Source organism: Chiloscyllium plagiosum, unplaced genomic scaffold (assembly GCF_037043375.1).
Source record: "Chiloscyllium plagiosum isolate Xiang-an unplaced genomic scaffold, Cpla_swu_hap1 HiC_scaffold_18, whole genome shotgun sequence".
NCBI lineage: Eukaryota > Metazoa > Chordata > Chondrichthyes > Orectolobiformes > Hemiscylliidae > Chiloscyllium > Chiloscyllium plagiosum.
Window position 1 is genome coordinate 44,039,459 of NW_028270156.1, and position 22,178 is coordinate 44,061,636.

The following is a 22,178-nucleotide window of genomic DNA, read 5'->3' on the forward strand; positions in this document are numbered from 1 at the left end:
TTAGAGAAGATAAAGTGCTGAAATAAATCTCTGGGACCTGATCAAGTATATCGCGAAGTTAGGAAGGAAATTGTATCTTAGTAAAACAAACAAAGGCAGGACTTATACAATAAATAGTAGGGCCCTGAGTAGTGTTGTAGAACAGTGAGACCTTGGGGTTCAGGTGTATAATTCTTTGAAATTTACATCACGGTAAACAGACCTTTTGAGTATAAGAATTAGGATGTCATGTTGAGATTGTACAGAACATTGGGTGAGTACTGTGCACAGTTGAGGTCACCCTGTTAGAGGAAAGATATTTTTAAATGGAAAAGGTTCTAAAAAGGTTTACCAGTATGTTGCCAGGACTGGAGGTTTTAAGTTATGGGAAGAGTCTGGATATGCTGGAACTTTTTTCACTGGAGTACAGGAGGTTAAGGGTTGACCTTATAGAGGTTTATAAAATCATTAGGAGCATAGATGAGGTGAACAGCAAAGGTCTTTCCTCTAAGGTGTGGGAGGTCAAAACTGAGGGACGTATTTTTAAAGTGAAAAGAGAATGAATAAAAAGGGACATGAGGGGTAACTTTTTTACACAGCGTAGTTAGTGTGTGGATTAAACTGAGAGGAAGTAGTGGATTCAGGTAGTGTTACAACATTTAAAAGATATTTGGACATGTACATGAATAGGAAAGGTTTGGAGATATAAGGACCAAACACGGTGGGACTAGTTTAGTTTGGGAACATGGTCGGTGTGGACAAGTTGGGCTGAAGAGTGTTTCCTTGCATATGACTTTATAAGAAACAATTGATAACAATGGGTAATAGAACATAGAACATTACAGCACACTGCAGGTCCTGCAGCCCTCTATGTTGCGCCAACCTGTAAAATAATCTGAAGCCTATCTACCCTACACTATTCCATTTTCATTCATATGTTTATCCAATTGCCATTTAAATGCCCTTAAAATTGGTGAGTCCATTATTGTTGCAGGCAGTGCATTCCACGTCCCTATTACACTGAGTAAAGAAACTACCTCTGACATTTGTCCTATATCTATCGCCCCTCAATTTAACGTCATGATCCCTTGTGCTAGCCCTCCCCATCCGAGGAAAAAGACTCTTACTGTCTACCCTACCTAACTTTACTAGGATGTTGGCTTATATGGAGGGAAGATCTTATGAGGAAAGGCTGAGGGTCTTGAGGCTGTTTTCATTAGAGAGAAGAAAGTTGATAGATGGCTTAATGAGACATATAAGATAATCAGAGGGTTAGTTAGATAGTTAGAGAATCTAACTAACCCTCTGATTATCTTATATGTCTCATTAAATCATCTATCAACCTTCTTCTCTCTAATGAAAACAGCCTCAAGACCCTCAGCCTTTCCTCATAAGATCTTCGCTCCATACGAGCCAACATCCTTGTAAACCTCCTCTGAACCCTTTCCAAAGCATCCACATCCTTCCTGTAATGCGGTGGCCAGAACTGTACGCAATACTCCAGGTGCGGCAACACAAGAGTTTTATACAGCTGCAACATGACCTCGTGGCTCCAAAACTCAATCCCTCTCCCAATAAAAGCTAACACACTGTATACCTTCTTAACAACCCTATCAACCAGGTTGGCAACTTTGAAGGATCTATGTACCTGGACACCGAGATCTCTCTGCTCATCTACACTGCCAAGAATCTATTAGCCCAGTACTCTTTATTCCTGTTGCTCCTTCCAAAGTGAATCACCTCACACTTTTCCACATTAAACTCCATTTGCCATCTCTCTGCCCAGCTTTGCAGCTTATCTATGACTCTCTGTAATCTGCAACTTCCTTTGGCACCATCCACAACTCCACCGACCTTAGTGTCATCCACAAATTTACTAACCCATCCTTCTATGCCCTCATCCAGGTCATTTTTAAAAATGACAAACAGTAATGGACCAAAAACAGATCCTTGCGGTACACCACTAGTAACTGAACTTTAGGATGAATATTCCCCATCAACCGCCACCCTCTGTCTTCTTACAGCTAGCCAATTTCTGTTCCACACCACTAAATTACCCTCAATCCCATGCCTCCATATTTTGTGCAATAGCTTTCTGTGACACGTCTTGCTGAAATCCATATACACCATATCAACTGCTTTATCCTCATCCACCTATTTGGTCATCATCTCAAAGAACTCTAAGGTTTGTGAGGCACGATCTACCCTTCACAAAACCATGTTGAGTATCCCTAATCAACATATTCCTTTCTAGATGATTATAAATCCTATCTCTTATAACATAACATTTTCCAATACTTTACCCACAACCAAAGTAAGGTTCATTGGTCTATAATTACTAGGGTTGTCTCTACTCCCATTTTTGAACAAGTGGACAACATTTGCTATCTTCCAGTCTTCTGGCACTATTCCTGTAGACAACGATGACATAAAAATCAAAGCCAAAGGCTGTGTAATCTCCTCCCTGGCTTCCCAGAGAATCCTAGGATACATCCCATCCAGTCCAGGGGACTTACCTATTTTCACATTTTCCAGAATTGCTAACACCTCTTCCATGTGAACCTTAATCCCGTCTAGTCTAGTAGCCTGTATCTCAGTATTCTTCTCGACAGCAGTCTTTTTCCAGTGTGAATACTGACGAAAAATATTCATCTAACGCTTCCCCTATCTCATTGGGCTCCACACACAACTTCCCACTACTACCCTTGTTTGGCCCTAATCTTTCTTTAGTCATTCTTTTATTACTGATATACCTATTGAAAGCTTTAGAGGTTTTCCTTGATCCTATCTGCCAAAGACTTCTCATGTCCCCTCCTGGATCACCTTCACTCTCTCTATAGGTCTTCCCTGGCTAACGTATAACTCTCAAATGCCCTAACTGAGCCTTCGTGTCTCATCCTAGCATAAGATGACTTTCTCCTCTTGACAAGAGATTCAACTTCTTTTGTTAACTATGGCTCCCACGCTTGACCACTTCCTCCCTGCCTGACAAGTACATACATATCAAGGACATACAGTAGCTGTACCTTGAATAAACTCCACATTTCAATTGTGCCCATCCCCTGCAGTTTCCTTCCCCAACCTGTGCATCCTAAATCTTGTCTAATCGCAACATAATTGCCTTTCCCCCAGCAACAACTCTTGCCCCGCCTTATACCTACTCGTTTCCATCGCTAAAGTAAACGAATTGTGGACACAATTACCAATTTTGAAGGCATGTATGCTTTTCAGCAGTGCTCACAATTTATTGTATTGTTCTCCCTATTTCCAATGGTTGGAGAAGTTTACTTTATTGATTATTCAAATCTATTACAACAGCAAGTGATTTGTAATCTAGCACAAATTGCACTTGATTTTTTTCAGTTGTGCCCAATGTGGAAATGTAACATATCAGTTGCCTGATACTTTAATGCACAGAACTAGCTGGGTGATTGTCTTTTTTTTACCCTGTTAACTGTGACCTTCTGACAATATTTACTAAGTATTACCATGGATACAAATTGCATGATCAATTTTTTTTAGAAGTTAGCTGAATTCCTTAGCTGTAAGTAGCAATTCATTTTGCCACATACTGATTCTTATTTATGAATTAATTTGTAAAGTGTACACATTGTTGTGTGCATGAAATTCCAATTAGCCATTTTATAGATCCCTCTCCGTGTGGCTGTACATAGTTTGTACAGGTGAGATTGGCTGTTAAAATCAAGTTGAAGCAGAGAATAAGTATTAATGGTCATTTTGGATTCCAAATTCCAGTTCAGCTTCAGAATGTCTCAGAAGTACCTTGTCCTTCAGAATACTGTTAGTATTGGTGAAATAACTAATGGAGTACAAGAAATTGAGTATCCAGTTAGGGAGCGAAACCTGCTACAACCTACGAGTTTGCTGTAGGAGGCAGAATGAGGGATTGAGGGAAATATCTTCATTGGTTAGAGTCATTGCTTGTGCAAAAGAAAAATGATTCTGGTCATTGGAAGCCAAACATCTTTAACCCAGTAAATAACTGCATGTGTCCCTCGGGTTAATGTGCTAAGCTCAGCCAACTTTAGTTGCTTCACCAATTACCATCTCTTCATCATATAAGGTCACAAGTGTAGAAGTATGATGATGATTGAAAAGTATCAGTACCATTTGTGACTCCACAAATACTGAAGCAGGTATGTTTAGGTCTTGCTGCTTGTGGACAACATTCCGATTCAGGCTAATGAGTGACAAGATATGTTAGTGTAACACAAGTACCAGGCAATGATGTTTCCAATAAGAGAGAATCTCCGCTGTCTTTCCATAGCTTATCATTGCTGAATCTCCCTTTATCATCATTTTGGGTGTGAAACTTGATCTGAAACTTGATTGGACCAGCAGTTTTATTTTTTGACCTTTCTATAATGATATGATGTAACTCTGACTGACCTGTAGGCCATTGCTATGGTTCTGAAGTCATAAGTAGGCCAGAACATATAAGGATAGCAGATTTCCTTCCCTGAGGGTCAGTGATGCATTAGGTCAGTTTTAACAATAATCTGGCAGATTTGTGGTAATTATTCATGAGACAAACATTACATTCCAGGTTTATGAACTCATTGAATACATGTTAACTATGTATCATAGTGGCATTTGAGTTCATGTCTCTGAAGTGTTTATTCAAACCTCAGGTTTGCAATTCTACTAATTATATTCTAGAATTGGTCTATTCTCGGAAGAACAGTGGATGCCATCAAGATAATGGTCAATGTGGAAAATTATTGCTTAAAATGTTGGGAGGAGGGGTATATATTTGAAAAGTCTCAGGTTTGCAGTCTCAATCTGTTACCTTGTGCGACAATACTCTACTGATTTTGACAATTACAGCATCAATGGTGGATCTTTGTGTTGGAAAGCACATTTCAGACTGCTGGGGATAATGCAGTGAATGTGTTTATGTGGTTGTTGTTTAATAAGGCATTTGATAAGATCCCACAAGGTAGACAAGTCAAAAAAGTAAAAAGCCATTATGTGGTGAATTAAATCCAATACTGGTTCAATGACCAGAAGAGAAGGGTAATGTTAAGGATGAATGTCTTTGCAATGGGAAGCTGTTTCCAGTGGTGTACCATAGGGTTCAGTGTTGGATGCTTTGCACTTTTTACATTTTAATTATTTGGGCTTATCTGTGGGAGACCTGGCCGGGAAATTTGCAGCTGACACAGAAATTGACTGTCGACAGTGAAGAGTAGATGTTGATTCCAAAATGATACCAATGATTTGGTTGAGTAGGTGGAAAGAGGCAAATGGAATTCAGTCCAGAGAAGTGTGAGGTAATGTACTTGGACTGTAGAACAAACAAAGCTGGGAAATGCATTACATAAACTGGAGCAGGTTGAGAAGGGTAGAGAATGTGAGACACCTTGGAAAGCATGTCCACAGATTCTTGAAGGGTGTCGGACAGGCATAGTGGTAAAGAACACATATTAAATGCTTTTTGTTATTGGATGTGGTTTAGAATACAAAAGCAGCACTGGTACTGTATAAAATGCTGATTAGACTGCAGCTGGAAATTGTGTATAGTTCTGGTCACTGCATTATATGGAAGACTAAATTGTTCTAGAGAGAGCACAGAGGATATTTTACCAAAATATTGCCAGGCCTTCAAAATTGTAGCTCGGGTTGTTTTCTTAGAGTAGAGAGAGCTGGGGAATGCTTTAATATACATACAAATCTTTGAAAGGCGTAAATAGAATGGATAGGAAAGACCTGTTTCCCCTAAAGAAGTTAATTTACTGGGGGGCACAGACTTAAGGTGATTGGGAAAATAATTAGAAGGAGCATAGGGAAACTTTTCACCCAAAAGATTCTGGCTGCCTAGAAATGGCTGCTTATTTTGATGATTGAGACAGAAACCCTCAATCTATATAAAAGGTACCTGGATCTGCACCTAAGTCACTGTAACTTGCAAGACTGCGGATAGCTACTTGAAGCTGGGATTGGAGTGGAGAGATGGTTTGCTTTAAAGTTTTTCTTTCTCTGATTGTGCGGAAACAATGGGCTATACGGCTTTTTTCTGTGCCGTAACTCTTCTATGCATCTAAAAACTTAATAAAGTTATCCTGTTCTTCTTCACTGACTTTTCCAGTTGTACTTATATTTCGGGAGAATAATTCTTGAATTTCTGGTGCCCCTTGTCTGGAGCTGCTTGTGGTACTTTTTGTTCAATCTACATGATTAATAGTTCTTGGAACATGGGTGCTGAAAGAAGACATTCAGCCCCTCAAAACTGTTCTATCATTCAGTGATCATAGTTGAACAGTGATTTAACTCTATTTGCCTGTCTTTGTTCTATATACCTTTACATGAAGAATTTAACAGTGTAAGATTTAATGTTGTTAATTGAGCTAGTGTCCACATTTTATTTTTAATAGGATTGATTTTGTATTAGTTTATGTGCATTCTTATGTGTTCAATATGTGTTCTTTACCACCATACCCCTCCTGCACCCTTCAAGAACCTATGATCTTCAAGGTGTCTCACTTTCTCTGTCCCTCTCAATATCCAACTATTTATACAAACCTAAAACTTTTTGAATGTCCATTGTTCCTAGCTTTTCAGCATTCAAGAAGTGTTCAGATTTACACATGTTCGGTCAAACATGACCGACCTCTTTTGTTTTTTAAAAAAATATTCGTCCATCTGTTGCAGTTTTGAGCACTCAACTAATCTATCAATGTTTCTTAGTTTTATATACACCAATCTTTTACGTCATCAGCAAATGTGTTATCTTAGCCCCACAATAAAGCCTTTGATAGTTTGTCACTTCCTTCCAATATTCGGTCTTTCACTGGAATACGAGCTCAGTGATTTGCCTTCAATCCCATTAGTGTTAATTGTAGCTAACAGTCTTATTTGTTCAAATTCACGGTGAATTGTTATCTTTTAATTAGGGTTACCTGTGGAAAAAAGGACACAAAAGGAAGAACTGGAATGAGCGTTGGTTTTTACTGAAACCTGATATAATTTCGTATTATGTTGGTGAAGATCTTAAAGAGAAGAAAGGAGATATTTTATTGAGCTCCAGATGCTACGTGGAGGTAAATGGACCTAAATATCATAAACTGCTTGTGACTAAAAGAAGCCAAGGAGCAGAAATAGAGCTAAGTTTGCATTTTGTTTGAAAGTGCTAGCACTGTAAAACCCCCAAGTGGTTAGCGCTGAGTTTTGTTATTCTGTTGCCAATATGTTTAATGTCTGCTATATTTATCAAATTCAGTGTTGCACAACAATAAATGCAATAGATTAAATGTTTAAGACATGAGATATCCTAACTATTACAAAAACTAAATGTTAAATGAGCTTACTAGTTGATAAGATTAGAAAATGGGAAATCAAGTGCAGTAACATATGTGTGCTACGCTGCAAACCACCAAGGTTGCTTCCAACCAGAAGTTGCAATACTAGCCTGAGGTCACATGGGCCAGACAGGGTAAGGTCAGCAAACTTCTGTCACATTAGTGAAGTTGCAGTATTTTTACAACAATCAAACAATTTCTTGTATTAGTTTTAAAATTAATTTCCTGAATTTTCTTTTTTGTTTTGAACTGATTCTGAATTCATAAACAGGCAAGGTGGGATTTGAACTCTCATTCATATCTGAAGTATCAAACCAGATTTCTGAATTAGTAGCCAAGAAACAAAGTTGTCATTGTCCAACTGGGCCATAGGGCTGCTCTCTCCTTAGAGCATGATGACCGGTGGTGCTTTAATCTGAGAGTTACCATGCCTCAGATGAAGGGAGAGGTTGACAAGCAGCGTCCTTCATGGTAACCTCAGTTCCCATGTGGGAATTTAGCCCCACTGTTGGCATCACATTCCATTGCAAACACACCACCCAACCATCAGAACTAACTCTCTGAACTCTACACAAACATACCCACTGTGTCCTGGAGCAATGGTCCTCAAGTTAAGATTCGTTGATCCCTGAGTGTCCAGGGGGACCATAATACTGGGCTGGCCTTTTAGGTGGGGGAATGTTAGAATCAAAGAATAGAATCCCTATAGTGTGGAAACAGGCCCTTTGGCCCAACAAGTCCACCCCGACTCTTTGGAGTAACCCACATACACCCATTTCCCTGCCCTATTATCCTATATTTGCCCCTGACTAATGCACCTAACCTACACATCCCTGAACACTATGGGTAATTTAGCATGGCCAATTCACCTAACCTACACATCTCTGGATGTGGGAGGAAACCAGAGCATGTGGAGGAAACCCACGCAGACACTGAGAGAATGTGCAGTCGCCCGAGGCTGGAATTGAACCTGGGTCCCTGGCACTGTGAAGCAGTAGTGCTAACCACTGAATCACCGTGCCACCCATGTGGGGCAACTGTTCAGGCTAGATGAACCAAAGTGAGCACGTGAGTATGAAGCAGAGGCATGCTGTGTTCCTGTTTTCGCATGCTCTATCTTGGCCTCTGCTTGGTGTCTGCTCTGCTTCCCTGAGCTCCTGTCGAGAACACACTGCTTCTACAGTGAGAAGCAGACATACCCATCTCCCAGATACCTGGACATGAATAGCTGTTTCTTAAAACATGTTACAAGCTGAACTTTCATATTGAGTATTGTATAATATAATTTAAATGGGGTTCAGGATTAAAATTGAATTTGAATACAACCCTTTCAACCACAAATGTTTGAGGCACATTGTGGGAAAAGATTCTTTCCTACCCTCTTCCATGCTGCTTTCAAATTCCTTTCCCTTGTCTTTAGGTTTGCAGCTGGAAGTAAACATGTTGAAGGGATATAGTTAGTTCTGTTCACCATTTGCTCCATATCATTTAAATTTCTTTCTGACAAACCAAGTGTAACAACTGTGGTGATGGCTGCCCAACTCAACAGCTTTATATTGGTCCAAATCCTGTTAATGTTTTGTAAACAAATGAAGGAGGGATGATTCTGATCTCTTCAACACTGCTAATAAACAAGAGGTGCATAGTGCCAATGATCTTTCAATTGAAAAGTTTCAGTGGGATCACAATCCACTTATCTGTTGGCTCATTCTTCGGCAAAATTAAGTATAAAACTAAAGAAGTCTTGGAACAGCTATACTGTGCACAATTTTGGCCTCCTTACTGAAGAAAGGGTATGCGTGCTTTGGAAACTGTACAGAGAACAATCACCTGGCTGATTGGGTTGAAGGGCTTGTTGTGTGATGAGCAGTTTTGTACCTATGGTCATTTGGATTTCAGAGGATGGGAGGTGATCTTATTGAAACATAAACACAATCTTCTGAGATCTTGATATTTCCTCTCATATTGGAATCTAGAACTAGGAAGCACAGTTTTAAGACAAGTATCTCTAAATTAGGAAGAATTGCTACTCAACGTGTCATTACATTTGGAGTTCCCTTTCACTGAACAGTGGAGGCTGGGCAATTGTGTATTTATATCCAAGGTTGAATTAAACACTATTTTGGTTGACTGGGGAGTTGAGGATAATAAGGAGACAGAATATGGCATTAAAGCTGCAATCAGATCAGCCATGATCTTACAGAATGATGGAACAGGAATGATAGACTGAATGGCGTACTCCTCTTATTTGTGATTTTATCAAATGAAGAAATATTTGAATGAGGGATCTTTCCCTATGATGTTCGAAATGAGTTGAGAGAAATCCAAGGATCCATTTGAAATCATTCTCCAAGTTAAATTGTTGTTTTCTCCCTTTGTTTCTCATTATGAAATAATTAACCTTGAACTTGAATGATCTCTCAGCACTGCAATATGATTGCTTCAATAGCTTTCAGTTTTTCAGTCATGAGCTATTACACATTGTGGAAAAACATTTTCACAGCTTTCATGGTTATGACCTCAGGCACTTCCCAGCCAGGAACCAACTTTTGAGGTGGAGTCACTGTTGTAATGTAGGGAAATGCAACAGCGAATGTAACACAAGGGTACACAAGCAACAATGAGGTAACCAGCTAATTGAAGGATATTGATTTCAGGGAGAAACATTGACTGGACTTTGAGAGCACTCCCCTTTGCATTGAATATTGATATCAAAATCTATCTTGTGCACCTGAGAGAACTAGCAGGACATCATTTTAAAATCTCATCCTCAAGACAGCGTCCTCAATCGTACATAACTCTCTGTTATGTGCTGAACTGCCATAGAATCCGTATATGGCAGATTGAAGCTGTTTGGCCCATTGTGTCTGCACCGACTCTTCAAAGAGCATCCCATTCCATTCTTGCAGCCCCATATTAATCATGGCTGATACATCTAGCTTGGACACCACAGGGCAATTTAGCATGGCCAATCCACCTCACCTGAACATGTTTGGACTCTGGGAGGAAACCAGAGTATCCAGCAGAAACCCGCGCAGGGAGAACATGCAAACTCCACACAGACAGTTGCCTGAGGCTGGAATCGAACCCTGGCTCTGTGAGGCAACAGTGCTAACCACTGGGCCACTGTGCCACTCATGTCAAAGAATTGTTACAGTGCTAAAGAACACCAATTGGTCCCTAACCTCATCTAATGTTGTCCCCTTGTCTCTTCCCCATCACCTTACATATTCTTCCTTAGCATATACCAATCAACATCCCCTTTGAATGTTTCAGGTAAACCAGTTTCCACTGAACTCTTAGGTATTACATTCCAGACTTCGTCCATCATCTGTGTGAGAAAGGTATTGAATCATGTCCCCTTCACACAACTGAATTAATCTGGATTATGTTGTTAAATCTTTAGGGTTAAGTTTGAGCCGACTGGAAGGTGGTGTTGAGGTCACTGGGACATGTTCTCCAGAACCTCAGGCTTGGGGCATAGGTTGTATTCCACCATGGCAGATGATGACATTTTAATTGAATAAAATCTGGACTTAAAAGATATAATAATGGTAACCATGTAACCATTGTCAATGGTCTTAAAAAAATCATCTGGTTCACTAATGTCCTGGAGAGAAGGAAGCCTGCATCCTTGCCTGGTCTGATTACATTTGACTCCACAGCAATGCGGTTGACTCTTAACTGCCCTCTGAAAGTGTCTAGCAAGCTACTCCATTGTATCAAACTGCTTCAAAGACTAAACTGGATAGAACACCAGGTCCTATACTCAAAGGGCTGTGGCAGTTGAAGACAGCAGCTCATTACCTCCTTCACATGGCAATTAGCGATTAGTAATAAATGGTGGTCTAGCTAGCTAGTGGTGAATATAAATGAATGAAAGAACAATTGACTTGTTTTGGTTTATTGTTGTCACATGTACCTAAGTACAGTGTAAAGTTTTGCTTCGTGTGTAGTACTGGCAGATTATAACATACAAGGGCAAATAGATGATTGGGTCTTTAGAAAGAGTGAGGCATACAAGGTTAAGACTGCACAGGTGGTTACACATAAGCAAGATCAATATTAGATTTTTAAATTAGAGAGATCCATTCAACTGTCTAATAGTAGCAGAGAAGAAGTCATTCGTGAACTTAATAGTATGAGCCTGACCTCAGTGGTGGGCAAGTTGTTGGAGGGAATCCTGAGGGACAGGATGTACATGTGTTTGGAAAGGTAAGGACTGATTAGGGATAGTCAACATGGCTTTGTGCATGGGAAATCATGTCTCACAAACTTGATTGAGTTTTTTTGAAGAAGTAACAAAGAGGATTGATGAAGGCAGAGCAGTAGATGTGATCGATATGGACTTCAGTAAGGCATTCGACAAGGTTCCCCATGGGAGACTGATTAGCAAGGTTAGATCTCATGGAATACAGAGAAAACTAGCCATTTGGATACAGAACTGGCTCAAAGCTAGAAGACAGAGGGTGGAGATGGAAGGTTGTTTTTCAGACTGGAGGCCTGTGACCAGTGGAGTGCCACAAGGATTGGCGCTTGGTTTTCTACTTTTTGTCATTTACATAAATGCTTTTGAAGCTAGCATAAGAGGTACAGTTAGTAAGTTTGCAGATGACACCAAAATTGGAGGTGTAGTGGACAGCGAAGAGGGTTACCTCAGATTACAACAAGATCTTGACCAGATGGGCCAATGGGCTGAGAAATGGCAGATGGAATTTAATTCAGATAAATGCGAGGTGCTGCATTTTGGGAAAGCAAATCTTAGCAGGACTTATACACTTAATGGTAAGGTCCTAGGGAGTGTTGCTGAACAAAGAGACCTTGGAGTGCAGGTTCATAGCTCCTTGAAAGTGGAGTCACAGGTAGATAGGATAGTGAAGAAGGCGTTTGGTATGCTTTCCTTTATTGGTCAGAGTATTGAGTACAGGAGTTGGGAGGTCATGTTGCGGCTGTACTGGACATTGGTTAGGCCACTGTTAGAATATTGCATGAAAGTTTGGTCTCCTTCCTATCGGAAAGATGTTGTGAAACTTGAAAGGGTTCAGAAAAGATTTACAAGGATGTTGCCAGGGTTGGAGGATTTGAGCTATAGGGAGATGCTGAACAGGCTGGGGCTGTTTTCCCAGAAGCGTGGGAGGCTGAGGGGTGACCTTATAGAGGTTTACGAAATTGAGGGGCATGGATAGGATAAATAGACAAAGTCATTTCCCTGGGGTGGGGGAGTCCAGAACTATAGGGCATAGGTTTAGGGTAAGAGGGGGAAGATATAAAAGAGACCTAAGGGGCAACTTTTTCACGCAGAGGGTGGTACGTGAATGGAATGAGCTGCCAGGATGTGGTGGAGGCTGGTACAATTGCAACATTTAAGAGGCATTTGGATGGGTATATGAATAGGAAGGGTTTGGAGGGATATGGGCCGGGTGCTGGCAGGTGGGATGAGATTGGGTTGGGATATTTGGTCGGAATGGACAGGTTGGACCGAAGGGTCTGTTTCCATGCTGTACATATCTATGACTGTATGTGTGGTTAAGCTGCTGTATCTTCTGTCTGATGGAAGAGGTTGGAAAAGAGTATTACTGGGGTGGAAGGGGTCTCTGACTCACTCGATCCTTCCACCTCAGCTCCATTAATGTAGATAGGGGCATATCCTCCTCCTTTCTTTCTGAAGTCAGTTCTTTAGTTTTGCTGAAATTGAGCCTCTCAATTGTCTTAAGCATCCAACTGTTAACACTTCTTGTTTCTCAGCTTTGAAGGCCTACTTAGCTCTTAACTTTAGAAATCTTTTGGTTTGATTTGAAAAGCAGAATTTCTTTTAATCTATAAGACTCATGGACGTAATGATAGCAGTATCCTTGGAGACTGTCTGTGCTTTTCATTAATTTCTCTGTTGGTATGACTTGTTTATTCTGATAACCACCGCATATCTGTGTTCACGTGAAATCTAATTGAAATCAACTGTCAACTTTTAACGTGCCCTCTATCTCTGCAACAAGATTTCTGTTCGGAGTGAAATCTTAACTTGTGTGATTTATAAAGGTTACTGTTACTATGTAGCACTTTGCTGTAAATAGTTTATCAAAATAGTTTATGTTAACGGAACCATTTCTGGTCATGTTCTCTTCATGAATCACCTTATAAGAATTAAGTTATCTTCTGTGTTATTCAATCATTTTATTGTTAGTAGAGGTTTGTTCTAATATTCCCTATTCCAGGACTTGAACACATAATGTAGGTTGAGCCTTCAGTGTATTAGCAAGAGGATATTGTATTGAAGTAAGCTTTAATATAAATGTTTAATAAATATAAATCTAGTTACTGTCTAGCCATTAGGATAGATGTGCAAGGCCTTACTGTGCCATTTTGAAGATTGAAGGATTTGAGCTAAGATAGGAAGTTTTAGAATTAGAATGAAGTCCTCAGGCACACCCACAAAGCGGTGGCACTTTGGGGTACACCTTCTGTGATTTGACCATAAACATGATGCCACTTTATGGGCAGCACGGTGGCACAATGGTTAGCACTGCTGTCTCACAGCGCCAGAGAGCCGGGTTCAATTCCCGCCTCAGGCAACTGTCTGTGTGGAGTTTACACGTTCTCCCCGTGTCTGCATGCATTTCCTCCGGGTGCTCCGGTTTCCTCCCACAGTCCAAAAATGTGCAGCTTAGGTGAATTGGCCATGCTAAATTGTCCATAGTGTCAAGTGAAGGGGTAAATGTAGGGGAATGGGTCTGTGCGGGTTGCTCTTTGGAGAGTCGGTGTAGACTTGTTGGGCCGAAGGGACTGTTTCCACACTGTAAGTAATCTAATCTTCACTGCTGCACTGTTAGAGGTGGGTGATGCCATCTACAGGGATGAGTCAGGTTTGCTCCCTCGGTCAACAATACAAAAGTAGGTTAATGAGCCAGCCATTCCATCTCCTGATTATGGCACAGTGCTGTCTGGAAGTTTGCAACATAACAATAGTAATACACTTCATAAAGTAATCCCATTGGTGTGAATAAGATTAGCATCCTGTAGTTGTGAATGGCTGTTCTGTGTACAATTTTCTTTCATCCCTCTAGTTTAGCATCACCCATCTCTAATAGTGCAGCAGTGGCATCACGTTAATAATCTGATAACTGCTCGAAGGAAGTGTGCCCCATCAGACTGCCAGCTATTTGCAGTGTGCCTGATGACTTCCTGCTGATTCCAAAGCTTTCCTATCTTAGTTCAATCAGGTAATTAAATCAGGAAATGCCTGGTACTTGTAGGGTAATGTTCATGATCATATGAGCCATTTGAGGCCAATGATATTTTAAAAATATTGTATACAGAAGATGTTCTCTGGAGCAAATATGGAAAACATCAGAAATTTCAGTGTATTTTAGTATTGGTATGAAGCCCTGATGTACAAAATGTATGTACGTTTGTCTGAAAAGGTAATTAGATTGTGAAAATAGAATTATTCGATTTCCATTGCAGTCTCTACCAGATAAAGACGGAAGGAAATGCCTCTTGATGATCAAATGCGCTGACAAAAGTTTTGAAATTAGCGCATCCGACAAGAAGAAGAAACAAGAATGGATCCAAGGTAAGGACAAATTTTTATATCCAAGCTTCTACAATGTTCCTAAACACAGAGGCAATTAATGGCCAATCTTGTATGAATCAGAATGTGCTGTCCCCAAAACAAATCCAATGTATTGTGTACCATATTTTTGACAATCTGTTCACAGGATGTAGGCATAACAGGCTAAGCAAGTATTATCATCCTTTCCTGATTGCCTGTGTATAGATGGTGGAGAGACAACCTTTTGAACCACTGCAGTCCGTGCAGTATAGGTACCCTGTTAGTAAGGGAGTTCCAGGTCTTTAACCAAGCGATTGTGAAAGAACAATTTGATAGTTCAAGTCAGGATGGTGTGGTAAAGGAGAACTTACAAATGTTGGTGTTTCCGTATGTTTAAGTGGTAGAGGTCGTGTATTTGAAGGGTGCTGCCAAAGAAGCCTTCGTGAATGGCTGCTTCATAGATGGTTCACACAATTGATGCTGTGCATTGGTCGGGGAGGGAGTGAATGCTGATAGGGGGTTAGATGGGGTGCCAATCTAGTTGGCAGCATTGTCTTAGATTTTGTCAAGAATTTTGAGTTGGAGCTGTTTTAGCACCTGAAATATGATTGCACAATATTCTGCACCATTCATGATGAGTGAATATCCCCACCTCTGGCCTGCAAAAACAATGAAAATAGATGAGAAAATGAACTATTTGTCATTGATCTGTTTTTAATGCATACAATATATCATACAACTTAGTTGTGAGACATCTAAGATTTATTAAATGCATTGACAGTTTCTAATGTCAGCGATTAATACAATATCCATCTTCATTCTATAATATTTCAATTTGTTGCCCTAGGTTGAATTAGACATATATGAAGAGCAGTCCGTTATTTACTATTTACAGTTCAGTTGGTATGCACACTCAAATTGAAGGAGGTTTTAATCAAGTGTATTCTACTGGAGCCATTAATTTAGTTTCAATTTGAGTGATATTAATTAGTATTAAATTATCAATTTTTGTTTTTGCTGCTGTTTACCTATTATTTACTTACCTATGCTACTTAACTATGTGATCTGCCTGTATTGCTCGCAAGACAAAGCTTTTCACTGTGCCTCGGTACACGTGACAATAAATTCAATTCCGTTCAATTCAAACATCACAGGAATGCAGTAAACACAAGTTATTTTCCTCTTAAATCTTGTTGGGGTGGTAAGGCTATCTAGATGCACCTGGCCAAGTACAGTTGTATTAGCAACAAAATGCTGGATAGATGAGACAAGTCAACAAAGACAGTCTAGACATGACCATAATATCAAGCATGGTTCAGAAGTAGTATTCCCACTGCCGACTCAAAAATTCATGGGCTCAAATCTCTCAATTTCAAATTCCTCAATTTTTTTTTGCTAATACAAGTGTTATATTATTTAATACCAATGAATATCACTCAAAAGAAAGGAAATTAATGGCTCTAGTAATTTAGTACTGAGGGAATTCTGCACTAATGAAGATGTCAATTTTTGGATAAAACTTTAAATCAATAATGGCCCTTTTTGTCATCTTGGATGGATGAAAAAGATGCCTTGACACAATGTGATGAAGGTAGGGGTATTCTTTGTGTCCTGCCAGTGCTTATCCCACAACCCATACTGAAGAATTTATTTTGTTGCTGTCTGTCAGACTTTAGTTTGTACAGATTAACTGATACTACACCACAACAGTAGTAAACTTCAAAGTTACCTTATCTGAGAACACTTGAGTCAACTAAAGGTGAATATGAATACAGCTGAAAATGTGTTGCTGGAAAAGCGCAGCAGGTCAGGCAGCATCCAAGGAACAGGAGAATCGACATTTCGGGCATATGCCCTTCTTCAGGAATGAGGAAAGTGTGTCCAGCAGACTAAGATAAAAGGTAGGGAGGAGGGACTTGGGGGAGGGGCGTTGGAAATGCGATAGGTGGAAAGAGGTCAAGGTGAGGGTGAAAGGCCGGAGTGGGGTGGGGGCGGAGAGGTCAGGAAGAAGATTGCAGGTTAGGAAGGCGGTGCTGAGTTCAAAGGATTTAACTGAGACAAGGTGGGGGAAGGGGAAATGAGGAAACTGGAGAAATCTGAGTTCATCCCTTGTGGTTGGAGGGTTCCTAGGCGGAAGATGAGGCGCTCTTCCTCCAACCGTCGTGTTGTTGTGGTCTGGCGATGGAGGAGTCCAAGGACCTGCATGTCCTTGGTGGAGTGGGAGGGGGAGTTGAAGTGTTGAGCCACAGGGTGGTTGGGTTGGTTGGTCCGAGTGTCTCAGAGGTGTTCTCTGAACCGTTCCGCAAATAGGCGGCCTGTCTCCCCAGTATAGAGGAGGCCACATCGGGTGCAGCAGATGCAATAGATGATGTGTGTGGAGGTGCAGGTGAATTTGTGGCGGATATGGAAGTATCCCTTGGGGCCTTGGAGGGAAGTAAGGGGGGAGGTATGGGCGCAAGTTTTGCATTTCTTGCGGTTGCAGGGGAAGGTGCCGGGAGTGGAGGTTGGGTTGGTGGGGGGTGTGGACCTGACGAGGGAGTCACGGAGGGAGTGGTCTTTTCGGAACGCTGATAGGGGAGGGGAGGGAAATATATCCTTGGTGGTGGGGTCTGTTTGGAGGTGGCGGAAATGACGGCGGATGATCCACTGTACATGGAGGTTGGTGGAGTGGTAGGTGAGGACCAGTGGAGTTCTGTCCTGGTGGCGGTTGGAGGGGCGGGGCTCAAGGGCGGAGGAGCGGGAAGTGGGAGAGATGCAGTGGAGGGCTTCGTTGACCATGTCTGGGGGGAAATTGCGGTCCTTGAAGAAGGAAGCCATCTGGGTTGTACGGATTTGGAACTGGTCCCCCTGGGAGCAGATGCGGCGGAGACGAAGGAATTGGGAATATGGGATGGCGTTTTTACAGGGGGAAGGGTGGGAGGTGGTGTAGTCTCGGTAGCTGTGGGAGTCAGTCGGTTTATAGCAAATGTCCGTGTTGATTCGGTCGCCCGAGATAGAAATGGAAAGGTCTAGGAAGGGGAGGGAGGAGTCTGAGACGGTCCAGGTAAATTTGAGGTCGGGGTGGAAGGTGTTGGTAAAGTGGATGAACTGTTCAACTTCCTCGTGGGAGCACGAGGCAGCGCCGACACAGTTATCGATGTAGCGGAGGAAAAGGTGGGGGGTGGTGCCAGTGTAGCTGTGGAAGATGGACTGTTCCCCATATCCTACGAAGAGGCAGGCATAGCTGGGGCCCATGCGGGTGCCCATGGCTACTCCTTTGGTTTGGAGGAAGTGGGAGGATTGGAAAGAAAAATTGTTCAGGGTGAGGACCAGTTCAGTCAGTCGAAGGAGGGTTTCAGTGGAAGGGTACTGGTTGGTACGGCGGGAAAGGAAGAAGCGGAGGGCTTTGAGTCCTTCGTGATGGGGGATGGAGGTGTACAGGGACTGGATGTCAATGGTGAAGATAAGGCGTTGAGGACCGGGAAAGCGAAAATCATGGAGGAGGTGGAGGGCGTGGGTGGTGAATATGAATACAAGTAAGTTCTTAACATTTAAAGGCCATCTTGCAACAAGAAGTGGGCTTCTTTGAATAAAAGTAGAAATTAGAGTTAGCTTCATTGTTACAAAGTTGATGTATTCCATTCCCTGATCTTGCATCAATCAACTTGATATGCTGCCAAATGTTAATGATTATGTAGAATTTGCTGGTTCATTTTCAAGGGATCACTTTGGTTAGTGTAAACAAAATAACATGAGATACCTTTTGTGGTTCTCGTGATACAGTGGCTCTGCACTGTCATAAACACTGAGAACTTTAAAGTTTCAATTTGAATTTATTAACGTATTAATTAAATTGAGTTAATTTCTAATGTTCTCTTAGGATCTTAATTCCTAAATCAGCAGGGTGGAGATTTGCTCAGCTTATCACTTGTGCCAGTGTCCCTTCAGATTAGCCTGTAAAGAGGTGAATTGCATCAGCTCTGTGAGTTCATTCTATTTCATTGAAAGTAAAGGTCATCAACAAATGGCAACTTATTATCCTCTAGGGATGTGCTTTCAAATCCCAACACAGCAGTTGGTGAAATTTAAGTTCAAATCAATGCAAGTTGAAACTATAAAAGGTGAAATTATCATCAATTAGCATTTTTAAAAAAATCTAATGTCCTTTTCAAGGAAGGAATTCTAGCCTACGTGAGACTCCAGGACCACAACAATCTGGTTGACTCTTAACTGTTCTTTGAAATGGCCGGGAACTCGATTGAAGAGCAGTCAGAAATAGATGATAGGTGCTGCCATGCCAGCAGTACTCACAACTGATGGAAGGATTTTTTAAAAGGGAAAGCCTTGTTTCAGTTTGCTACTTCATCCTTTCCATTGACCAGAAGTGTTTAAAAGGACCTGCAGATTATTATAGAAAAAAGTGAAAACTACTTGATTCACTGGATCACTACTCCCATTATTTTCAGATTATGTGTAATTTTCACTGAATAATTCAATGTTTTGAAAATGGGTGTGTCAGCAAAATGTCTATAGATTTCGGTTGGTGATTTGAAATACTTTTTTGGAGTTTGCAGCTTTCTGATTTTTTTAAAACTCTTTTATAATTCCTTTTTGAAAAAAAACTTTGTGAATCCCATGTCACTGTCAATGCTGGAAATGTTACTTACACTTGAGTACTGGGGCTAATATCTATCGTAAAGAAGGCATAGAAGGATAATATCTAATTAATTCAACTCAGCAGAAGACCGTTTTGGAATATGTTATTCAAGCTGGCCTTGATCGGCTGGGAAATCATATGTAGATTTTTTTCAAACAGGCTGCTTTTCTCAGTGATTGAATAGAACAGGGGGGCATTTTAAAGTTTAAATAAATGCTTAGAAGTATCTGACAAATTGATGATTTTTTAAAACTAAACAACTTCTCAAAGTCTTTCACTTGTGTCTAAATATTATAATATTTTATAGTTTAAATTAAATCTGTAATGCAATTTATGTAAACAGAAGGAATTAATAGAATAAATTAATTTTGAGTTCTGACAATACTTACCCTTTATCATTCTCTTGAATTTATCATGGTTACTGTAGTGATTGTAACAAGGTCAGCTAGGTGGACCTTCTAGAATGTGAGTTCCCTTATTGGGGCTGTTAATCTGGTCCAATCAGAGAGCCCTAGCTGACAGACGAGGAGTGTCAGACATCCTGTTCACTTTGAGAACTGGCTCTGAGGGTGCTAGATCAGTGTCAAGAACTCTCCTCTCATAAATAAAGGGTGACTTGATGATGGGATACCAGTCTCTGTGGAGTTGTTTCATTTACATGAGTGTATCACAGCTTTGTAGAACCAGTTAACTACTTTAGTATGCCATTAAACTCTCTTTCCATCTTGAATATATCATTGGGTTGAAATATAGTCCACCCAAATAGATGGAAAATAGCTTATTTGGCTTTGAAGAGGTTATGCTTGAAATGTCAACTCTCCTGCTCCTCAGATGCTGCCTGACCGGCTGTGCTTTTCCGGCACCACACTTTTTGATTTTGAGGACTGTAAGTAAAATAAATGTGGGCAGGCTTGGAATCGTAGAATTAGGCAGCACAGAAGAAGGTCAGTCAGCCCGTCAAGCCCTCAGCTGTTTAGTCAAGTTATACAGTCAATCACCCTTGAGCTCTTTCCTTTTATGTAATTTTTTTCCTGTAGGTGCATTATGTGCTCCCTCAAGTAAATTTTCGATTGTAAATTTCTCTTGTGTGTAAAAACAGTTTTCTGTTGTCTCTATTCATTTTGCCACTCAACTTAAAATCTATGTCATCAGACTACTGGTTTTTGTGAACTGAAAACTATCAACACCATTCATGAACACCTCCATCAAACTGTTCTTAACCTTCAAAGTTTGTGAGAAGATTTGTAGCTTGGGTGCTCGTTGTTGTGGTTCTGTTTGCCGAGCTGGGAATTTGTGTTGCAGACGTTTCGTCCCCTGTCTAGGTGACATCCTCAGTGCTTGGGAGCCTCCTGTGAAGCGCTTCTGTGATGTTTCCTCCGGCATTTATAGTGGTTTGCCTCTATAGTGGTTTGTTCTTAACCTTCTCTGCTATACCTCTTTTGTCCTTCCTCACAATTGGTATCCCTCAGCCATGGTACCATTCCAGTTAATCTTTGTAACATGTCCTCTTAAAATGGTATTGGAATTGATCACAGCACTGTAGCTGAGGCCCAGTCGATATTTCACAAAGGTTTATCATCACTTCTTTACTTTTGTACCGTATTTCCCTATTAACAAAGTCAAAGATCCAACTTTTTTTAATATGAATAATTTTCTCATTTTGTCCTGCCACCTTCAAAGATTCATGCACAGGTCTTTCTGTTTCTTCACATCCTTTAAGATTAGATTGATAATGGTGTGATACAGAAGAGACATATTCCTAGGTGGGGAGAGAGGTCAATCACTAACCCTATTGCATTTTAAAATAAAATTATTTTATCTATTTTTCTAATTAACCTGAGCAGAGAGGTTATTACACACCTCTGGAGCAGGTGGGACTTGAACCCAAGTGTCTCAGTCCAGGGGTAGGGACACTATGGCTGTGCCACGAGAGGGCCCCTATTTCCCACGGTGAATCTATTTATATATCTATTCTAGCTGCATCTTGGATTGCATAACGTTTGCCTTTATTGAGTCATTCCTGTTTCTGAATTCAGTTTTTTGTTGATACGGCAATAATGAGTTCCAGATAATAAAATAGTTTTCCTGTAAGGCCAATAGATTTTTAACAATAACTTTGCCCAGACTCTCAGCAGCTTGATTTATTACAGTATTTTACAGGCTGCAAAAGATCATAAATTCTGGTTCCAGTGTTCAGGAAGTCAGACTTGAAAAGCAATCGAGACATGGTAACTGCATTCCACTGTGGTGCAGTCTGGTACTGATACAAGGGGAATGAGTAGAATGAGTGCTGGTCAACCATAGCGACACTAACAGTGGTAACTTTGACTCTGTAACACCTGACAAGTATAGCTTTGTGTTTGGTTTCTGACTTTGTTCATTTTAAATAGCTATTCAAACAGCCATCAACTTTTTGAGGGACCAGAGACTTCCTCCACACAAGGAAGGACGACAGAAACGGCGAGAACTACGACAGAAAATACAAGCAGAGCAAGATGAGATAGCACAGCGAATGAAAGAGCTGCAAATGGCAAATGAAGATAAACAGCAAGAATTAGAGAAAATGCGTAAGGTGAGGAATTCTTGATCTGAGCTTCGTATGGATAGGTGTGTCTATAGAAGTGATAAATGGTTTCCTGAAAATGGATAACCAATAATTTAAGACAGGGTCATTCGATAGTACAGAACATGAGTG

The 22,178-nt window shown here is 40.7% G+C and overlaps 1 protein-coding gene across 1 annotated transcript in view; it reads left to right on the forward strand.

Moving 5' to 3' along the window:
• The window catches only part of swap70b (switching B cell complex subunit SWAP70b), a 137,021-nt gene that overhangs the window by 69,202 nt on the left and 45,641 nt on the right, over window positions 1-22,178 (forward strand). Inside the window, exons 5-7 of the mRNA XM_043705901.2 lie at window positions 6,894-7,040; window positions 14,760-14,868; window positions 21,874-22,055. Coding sequence (XP_043561836.1) covers window positions 6,894-7,040; window positions 14,760-14,868; window positions 21,874-22,055 — 438 coding nt within the window. The remainder of the gene's footprint in view (window positions 1-6,893; window positions 7,041-14,759; window positions 14,869-21,873; window positions 22,056-22,178) is intronic.